The sequence below is a fragment of the Etheostoma spectabile genome, chromosome 8 (genome assembly GCF_008692095.1).
Source record: "Etheostoma spectabile isolate EspeVRDwgs_2016 chromosome 8, UIUC_Espe_1.0, whole genome shotgun sequence".
In the NCBI taxonomy this organism is placed as follows: Eukaryota; Metazoa; Chordata; class Actinopteri; order Perciformes; family Percidae; genus Etheostoma; species Etheostoma spectabile.
In genome coordinates, this window is record NC_045740.1 from 3,395,615 (window position 1) to 3,404,753 (window position 9,139).

The 9,139-nt window shown below is 39.9% G+C and overlaps 1 protein-coding gene across 1 annotated transcript in view; it reads left to right on the top strand.

Annotated features, from left to right (window-relative positions):
• LOC116694092 (A disintegrin and metalloproteinase with thrombospondin motifs 20) overlaps positions 1–9,139 on the top strand; it is an 89,001-nt gene that overhangs the window by 38,212 nt on the left and 41,650 nt on the right. Inside the window, exons 12-15 of the mRNA XM_032523564.1 lie at positions 4,674–4,819; positions 5,112–5,293; positions 6,422–6,558; positions 6,904–7,021. Coding sequence (XP_032379455.1) covers positions 4,674–4,819; positions 5,112–5,293; positions 6,422–6,558; positions 6,904–7,021 — 583 coding nt within the window. The remainder of the gene's footprint in view (positions 1–4,673; positions 4,820–5,111; positions 5,294–6,421; positions 6,559–6,903; positions 7,022–9,139) is intronic.

Here is a 9,139-nt window from a genome sequence, read left to right on the forward strand (position 1 = left end):
ACACACACACACACACATACACACACATACATCATCTCACACAGATGTTTTTTTCCTTCCACTCCCCCCTTTCCTTCTTTCTTCTTTTCACCTTTTCAAGCCAAACAAAACGGTTGTAAACACAGGGTGCCAGCGGGGGGAGTGGAATGCCTCAGAGGCTTACACAGGCTTTGGTCCTCTCTGACCAACAGTCCGCCTTGTGTTTGACAGTTCCGTGGGTCTTGCTGCCTGGTTGCACTGTGGTGGTCCCTGCGTGGCCCTTGCAATTTCCCAAAAGGGGATAAGAGGGATGAATGGCTGTGGAGAGGAGGTATATTAGGGATGCCAACGTCCCGGTTGACGGTCCCTAAGCTGAGGTGGGGTGAAGGGATTGTAAGAGTTATAACAGGAAGGAAACTCTTTGTTGTGTCAAAGGAAAACTTAAAACAAAAGTCTTAGAAAATAAATCTAAAAATGTGTTTCTTTGACAATTCCATTGCAGTTTTATACGATTGCTATGACAATTTTTTTAATACTTTTAGCAACTTTCCTAAACTCTTAACAGTTAGCACAACATCTGTCTGTGTAGGCTATACAATTAACACATTGCTTGTTGCTTTGACACAAAATGCATACATTTACCACAAAATTTAAAATTCTCAACCAAGACCAAAACAATGGATTTTTACTGATAAATTTGAAATGCTTTCAAACTGTATGTCAGAACAGATAACATAATGTTCTAAACCTAACTTAGGCTAAAGTCAAAGTGAACAGCTGTTCATATTGTAAATTGAAACACAAAAATATCCCCTGCATTTTAGATGAATTCCATTGTTACTGTAAATGAGAGAAACAGCTGATTGAAGTAATGCAAAAAGATCAATCACAACTGATTCCCATCTAAGAAACACACTCAGCTGTTGAGGTTCCTTCAGTCGAATGACCATCTTTTTTTACAGTAATCTTTATATGTTACAGTAAGTGAGTGTTTTACTTTGACAGCAAGGATGACAGTAACGAAAGTAACATTCCTTGCTTGTTTACGCAAACTTGGCCAAGGCTGATTCTGATTTGTTACAGTAGTACATACAGTAAAAAGAGCACCAATTTGGGCAGATTTTGTGTGGAAAAAAACCAATAAAGTAAAGATGAGCACAAAGAAAGATAGAAAAATTCCTACACGAGGGAGAGGAAGACCAGTACTAGGTACCCCACATACATTTTGCCTGATGTGAGTCAAGTGCAGATGTGAGTTGCACATGCTCAGATTTAAACGATTTAAAGCATGATGTGTCATACTGAAATTTGTGAAATCTATGAAATAATAAACTTTTCCCATTACAAACAATAACAGAAGATGGAAATCATTTAAAAAAACATTTTAGCAATCAATGATTGTTAGATTGCTAACGTCAGGTCTAAAAATGCCATTCAACTGACAACCTTTGTTGCGTTTGATTGTTAACTTGTAGCCAGCAGTGAACAAACTTGGTTAAGTAGGTAAATTTTGACTGTATTAACATAACAGAAGTCTCTTGCATCTTGTAGGCTATTTGTCGCAAATTGATGCATGTGCAACTTACATCTTCACTTGTCACAAAGCTACGAATGCGCAACTCAAATCTACACTCGACTCACATAAAGCTACTCTGAGATGGCTCATTTATTTTTGTATTGAATTTCTGCAGAAAAAGAAACATAATGCATGCATTTACTATTCCGAACAAAACAAAAATGTAGAGAGGCTTCAAGAGAAACTGCAGTGTAAAACCCAATCTATGGTCAATACAATCTACTATTATCTATAGTATAAGGGGAGACCTGACACATAAAATAATGCAGTTTCTGTAATTCCACCTGATATTAACGTTTTATAACACTGGGCAATGACTGACTAAATGTTCCTGTTGGGAGAGAACATGTATTAGTGTTTTGGAAGAATTATGAGATTTTGAGACATGCTTGCAGTGTTTTGGTAGACGTAGTCTATTGTGTTATTCTATTATTGTATTAGTTCAAATTAGTGTTGAGTTGAGCTTACAGTGTGGGATTTTGAGCATAAAGTTAACTGTTTTGCCAGTTGTATGTTGTAGGTGTGTTGGTGCATTAAGAGTTTAGGAACATTGTTAAGTATGTATTGAAAAAATTGTCAAAGCAATCGTAAAAAGCTGTAACTCTGATTGTTTAGCCCTTTTATCTTGAGGAGAGAGACCTTGGGTTCCCAAAGTAAATTTCCCATTCATTTCTCCCATTGACGTCTCGAAAAATCTGTTAAAAAGAGTTTTAGACCATGCCTTAGGCTAACAAAGATACCACATGGCTAATAAACATAGATACATATATTTTGAGTGAAAAAATAAACAGAAAATCTAAAAAAGGTACAATAAGACTATGTACATATTTTCAGTATCTAGCGAAGGAACTACTCATCTCATAAATAACCGCGCACCACTGAATAAAGATAGCTAAGGTCTGTTTATATATATAATAGCTAATTTGGCTAACCGCTAGCTGAGACAGCATGTAATAACTTTAAAAGACTCAAAATGAAACATTAAAATATCCGTTTAAATATATAACGGCTGTTATGTCAGCTGTAGCCTGCTTTTCCCAGTGTTTAGTTTGAGTTAGCATTATTTAAGACTGAATCAAGACTGAAACCAACAGCAGAAGCGTGGGAACAGATTGTGATTTTTGCAGTGTCGTAAATCCTAACATCTTGCGCACGCGCACATATCGGGTACCAACAGCTTCCCCTCCTCACAAGCAGGTGTTTCACCAATCAGAGGCATCACTGTGGGATTGTGGGATTGTTCAGGATTGTGGGTAATAAAGAACTTATCCAAGACATCGCGAATAAAAGACATTTATCTTAAAACAAGGTTGGTGCCCCATGAACTTTTGGCATCTATGTGAACATATACAGTCATGTCCAAATCCATTGTTTATGCCCTCAGTTTGCATTTACAGTGGAGCCAGATGGGAAGAAACTCATACCTGGTCTGCATTATGGAAATATTTGTGGCTTGTTTAGTCCTTACACTGCAGCTGTTAACACCTGTCTGTCATTGTGTACAGCCTTTACACTCCATCATTAGACCCGCAAGTTTGTAAAACACACGTGCAAACTAAGTCAGTATGATAGAGGTGGTGGTGGTGCCAAATTCTCTGAATGTGTACATGTGTTTGTGTGTATGACTTTGCACTTTTGCAGGTGTTCACCTAAAGTAATGGCTGCACGTTGTGAATGTTTAAGCAGAAACTGGTCGCATTAGCCATTATTCAGGAGATGACATTGATGGATATCCTCCCTAGTTTATAAGTGTAATTATGAAAATTCACTGAAGCATATCTCACATGGTTTTGTTCTCAGGTCTTGAGTCTTTTTTGATCTGGAGTTGGGGATTGAATATTGTGTAGTGAAATGGGTGTGTGGCCAGTTGAAATTATTGTAGTTGCATTCTCCTCTAGAAAGATCTGGCAATGGAAATAACAACCAGTGCATCAACTTCACAGACCAAACTGTGAGGAAACACAAAACTGAGGTGTCCTCTAAGAGCATCCTCTTTTCCAGGCAATATGCTTAAAACAGTGTATTTGAAAAGATAGACAGCTGAATTGAAAAAGGGAGTTCCTGACGTCCAGCCAGTAATGAACGTTGTTCCTTCTGTTATCACATCTCTAGAGTTTCCTTATCATGGTGCCACTGCTCCCCGTGCCTCTGTGCCCGGACGGCGGGCGACGTACCCAGACAGACGCCGTCTTGTTCTGCATTCTTTCAGTGAACAGGACCCTCCGATATCTTAGTCTTTGAGAAGGGGATTTGGTTACACACAAAGGCAAATGGGCCTGCCGTGCTTTTCTTATGAAAGCAGTGTTAGCACTTCTTGGCAAAGCGTAGTTAGTGGGTACACACTGTTTGATAACAGACGCCTTATTTTTTATATCAATGTGGGTCTACTGCAAGGGAAATATTATGTGATTTTGTATTTACAACCCAAGCCGAAGATGATTTCTAAATTGTCTGTGGCATTGCCAGTGGTTTTAATTTTTATGTTTCTTTATTTTTATGTTGACCATTTCTATCAATGAGTTGCATCCGGCTCATACTATACTCTTTAGAGAGCACATATGGAAAACAGTGTGACTTTATCCAAATAAAAGAGGCTGTGAAACAGTAACGTGTTGCATAAATTGACAACCTGTGAGTCATAAACTTACTATAGACATCCATGTTGTGTTTATAAAATATAGTTTTTGTATTACTTGTTTGATGAGAACCATCATTATATGGTGATAAGAACAGAGCAGCAACCGGACTACTGGCTTAGCTCCCTTCTAAAAAAACAAATACATCATAGATTTGGTTGACATCAAGAAAGTATTGTGGCACATTCTGTGCATTTCAGTTTCTGGTTTCTCTCATTGACACTTCCTGTGTACTATCTCCATTTGTGTCTGTATCTATGCCGCTCCCTCCCTCTCCCATTTCTCTTTGGACAGCTGGAGGAGTTGGAAGCCTTCCTTGAGGGTAAACAAAAGATGAATTAGGATTGCTTTTAAAATATGGCTTAAGATCTAAACAGAGGGTTAAGAATGCAAAGCGGTGCCTGCACTAATTCTGCACTCTGTTTTGTCTTCAGGTCTGCAGGAGTTTTAGTCATGGTTTTTGTGTGTCTTTTCACATGCAGTACTGCAGACACGGGATGTGTGTAAACAAGGAGTTGGACCTGCAGCCAGTCCATGGGGAGTGGGGTCCCTGGGGGCCCTACAGTGTTTGTTCCAGGTCCTGTGGTGGAGGAACTCGGAGCACTGCCAGAGACTGCAACAAGCCTGAGTAAGAAAGAATTAGACAGTTATGGCAATCGAAAGTCATTACAATATGGGTCAGACTCTGAACAAGTAGGAGAAGCAGTAAAAAAAAGAGCAGCCATGCCTGAATAAGTGTTGTAAACAAGCTAAAGTGAGAACCCAACCTGTATGTCAGATTTGGTTGGACTCAGCCTGATTTTAAGCAACAGTCATGGAGAGATTGTTTCTTTAGTGTGAATTTAAATGTAAACAATGTGGGTTTGAATTGATCCATTATGAAGTCCTGTGCTCCTGTGACCCTTCTTCTCTTACTTTAGGCCCAGAAATGGCGGGAAGTTCTGTGTGGGTCGCAGGATGAAGTTTCGTTCTTGCAACACTGAGCCATGTCCGCGAGGACGGAAAGATTTCCGCGAAGAGCAGTGCTCTCAATTTGACGGGAAGCACTTCAACATCAATGGTCTACCTCCCAGCGTCCGCTGGGTCCCCAAGTACAGTGGCAGTGAGTACACCAACGTAATCCTTTAGTACATAATGTAATATAATGTCTTGTGGTAACATGGGCTGCAACATCAAAGATGTATACTATACACCATTTACATCAAACTAAATATACAATGTACTTTGAAGCCAGTGATACAGTAATTATGGAGAATTTCACATACATGCTGCACACCACACTGTGTGTAGGAGGGATGTGGATGCAGAGAAATGTGAAGTTGTCATGTCTGGGTAGCTACTGCATTTGAATCAAATGTAATTTTAAGATACTGAACAAAATTATAAACGCAACTCTTTTGTTTTTGGCCCCATTTAACATGAGCTGAACTCAAAGATCTAAGACTTTTTCTATGTACACAAAAGGCTTATTTCTCTTAAATATTGTTCACAAATCTGTCTAAATCTGAGTTCGTACGCACTTCTCCTTTGCCGAGATAATCCATCCACCTCACAGGTGTGGCATAACAAGATGCTGATTAGACAGCATGATTATTGCACAGGTGTACTTCAGGCTGGCCACAATAAAAGGCCACTTTAAAATGTGCAATTTTACTGAGAGAGAGAAAGAGAGAGAGAGAGAGAGAGAGAGGGAGAGAGAGAGAGAGAGAGAGAGAGAGAGAGATGCACCCTAACCCTAACCAAAACACCAGATTCGGACTGGTTTTCAGACGCTAAACAACAGCAACATTAAAGCAACACAGCCCTTCCATGTGAACCTCCCGGCAGATTTCCCTCTTACAGCCGATCTCATTCTTTCCAGAGATGGCCTGCCCAGCTACATGAGATTACCATCTGGCAAAGACCACCATGTCTAAGTTACTGCATCGTTTAATTGATGCTATACAAGCAAACAAGCCAAGCCCTGGAGCCAGTGCACTGTCAGATACCAAATGATTCTTCCAAACAACGGATACAAAGTTGGCAATTTTAGCAAGAGTCCTCTGAACGTTTAAAAACCTTAATAGGTATAAGAGTCAAACTATACTGTTTTGTTTTATTTCATCAATACATGCAAGTTATCTCTTGGACTTCCGTCTTGTTATTTTTCAGGATTTTATTTAATTAATCGCATTAACCTAATGACCTACAGTCCAACTTTTTCCAGAGTTTGTTTTCTTTCTCCATGCAGTACTGATGAAGGATCGCTGTAAGCTCTTCTGCCGGGTTGCTGGGACTACGGCATATTATCAGCTCAAGGACCGCGTCATTGATGGCACGCCGTGCGGGCCAGATACTTACGACATCTGTGTTCAAGGCCTCTGCAGGGTATGATGAACTTATGCATACACAAACCAACATATGTGCCTGCGCGCGCACACACACACACACACACACACACACACACACACACACATATATCATGATATGTAGTGTCATATATCTGTGCACAAAAAGTAACTTAACACTCAGCCCACTCATACTTTTATATTTTCACATTGTGTTTGTAGGGCACAATCCAAAACACCTGCATTTTCCAAGTTCATGGTGTCCAGGTTAAACACTACTTCCAATTGCGTAATTTAAAACATTCAAAGTACTCATTTTAAGTACATTATGCCATATTTAATGAAATCCCAAATGTTTATCTTCTTTTCTTATGTGTCTCTTTAGCAAGCAGGCTGCGACCACGCTCTCAACTCAAAGGCCAGGAATGACAAGTGCGGAGTGTGTGGTGGGGACAACTCGTCGTGTAAAACCCTGGCAGGGACCTTCAACGATGCTCAGTATGGTAAGTCACGCTGCTCGGATTACATGTACGGTACACAAATAGCTGACTGTTCACAAAAAAGGTGTTGCTATTACACATACTGTATGTCAGCAGCTTCTGCAGAGAAACTGTGATATATCTGATACGCAGTAAACATAGAAAAGCTAAGAAAGACTTCAGCTCCATGTGTCTGCAATGTTGACATGCTGTATGCACATATTAGGTGCTGATGTCATGTCTGGTTATGTTTAAACATATTAAGCTTTATAATCAGCAGTGGTACGTGCTTCAGCCAAATTTGGAAAAACTGCAGAACACCAATCTTCTCTAAAGCTTTAGAAACTGATTAACACAGCAATCTCACTCTGTCAGGTCTTTTGATAGCAAGCATAAACCTGACATCACCCCTTTTGAACTGTCCTGCTTAATGCAGTGCTTCAATGTGGGCCAACTGCTGATTGCATCCAACCCTTTTTAAGTCTGGGCAGCAAAACAGCAGAAACATCAGCATAAAAGCCCTGGGTGCACCCTCGGCATTAGTTTGGCGCTGCGCTTCAGCATCTCTATCCATCTGCTTTTTTTCTGCACTCTGTTGGCTGTTTGGGGCACAGAGTTTGAGGATTGTTTTGAACCAAACAAGGCACTGAGCTCAGCCCTGGAAATTTGGCTTGACATTAAGAAAGAGAACACAAGTGGGAGTGCAGCCCAGGCAGGATATCCCTATGCTCCTGGGTCTAGGCCTGTCTTTCACCTTTTTGTCCATTCTGCTTGACTGTCTTGATTTCTTTGATTTCTTAGATTTCTTAGTCTCTGCTTTTGTCTTTTTTCTTCACTTTCTCTTTGTCAATCTTTGTCTTTATCCCGTTCATTCTTTCCCGCCTTCACCAGACTAGACAAATTAATTTTGCAGGTGAATCCAGAGGTGTTTTTTTGTCTTTTGGGAAAAGTCCAAGTCACATTTTCATAAACACATTCCAGTTCAAGATTTTGACCACTGAAAGGACATAGACATTTTTTGACATTTTGAAATGACTTTTTAACATTTTCCTATATGTATTAATGGTGTCTTTATAGACCTAAGTCAACTCCAAGTAAACACTTTGCCTCACAGAAAATAAATGCTGGTAACATTGTGCCAGTTTCTAGTAGGCCTGCATGATTTGAGGAACAATATGAATCCCAATTTTTAAGCTTTGAATTGATATCATGATTCTTTGCCACGATGCATGTGATTATAATTACATTCTGCAGCTACAGTATGTAAGGACTGCCTGTTGCTGTCCTGTGCTGTTTTAGTTGTATGATAACTAACATAGAAACTTGACACTTTGATGTTTTTCCTTAGTCTCTTTACATGTCTTAAGATTGTGAAGTTTCAAGTAGGCTATGACTTAAAGCTATACCTGAGACTTTCAATAAGAATTAATAAAGGCTATAATTGCCAGTGTCTTCACTTGAAGTTGAAGCAATGTGAACAGAAATGGAAAAAAAGGAAAACAAACTTTGAGGTTAATGTCTCCTGTTTCAGAACGGAAAAATAATCCAATCACAGTAACTACAAAACAAGTCAGTATTGTCTGACAACTTGCATCATGGTGAGCTTGTCACTCCTTCTAATTTCCCTCTGCAGGCTATTAATACATCATTTTCTTTCTTGCTAGTGGCAGAGGAAAGCATGTTTGAGGTACACCCCAGTGTTCCTGAAGTTCAGCATGGTTGTGTTTGTTTTTGTCCCGGGTCGGTGTGTTTACTGTTCTTCCCTGGGTCACTTTGTGGTGGCAGAAGATTGTGTGTGTGATCAGTTGCTGGCGGAGCTCAGAGGCCTCGGATGGCTTGTGGATAGCGTGTGTTTCCTCAGAGGGAGGCCATGTTGGCGGTTTCTGTAGTTTGTATTCTCCCTTTTTTATCTCATCTGTTTAGGGTGGGAATTTGACATGACACCTAACACAGTAACAGTAAATTGTATATAGTTTGTATAGTAGTTATAGTTGTGGTGAAAAGGGTTTATTGTGAAGGAATATACAGTAGCTTCCTGTACAGTGTGGCCTCAAATGGAGAAAAAATGGTCATGGTTGACATGGCTTGTGATGATGTTAGTGTGTGTGTGTGTGTGTGTGTGTGTGTGTGTGTGTGTGTGTG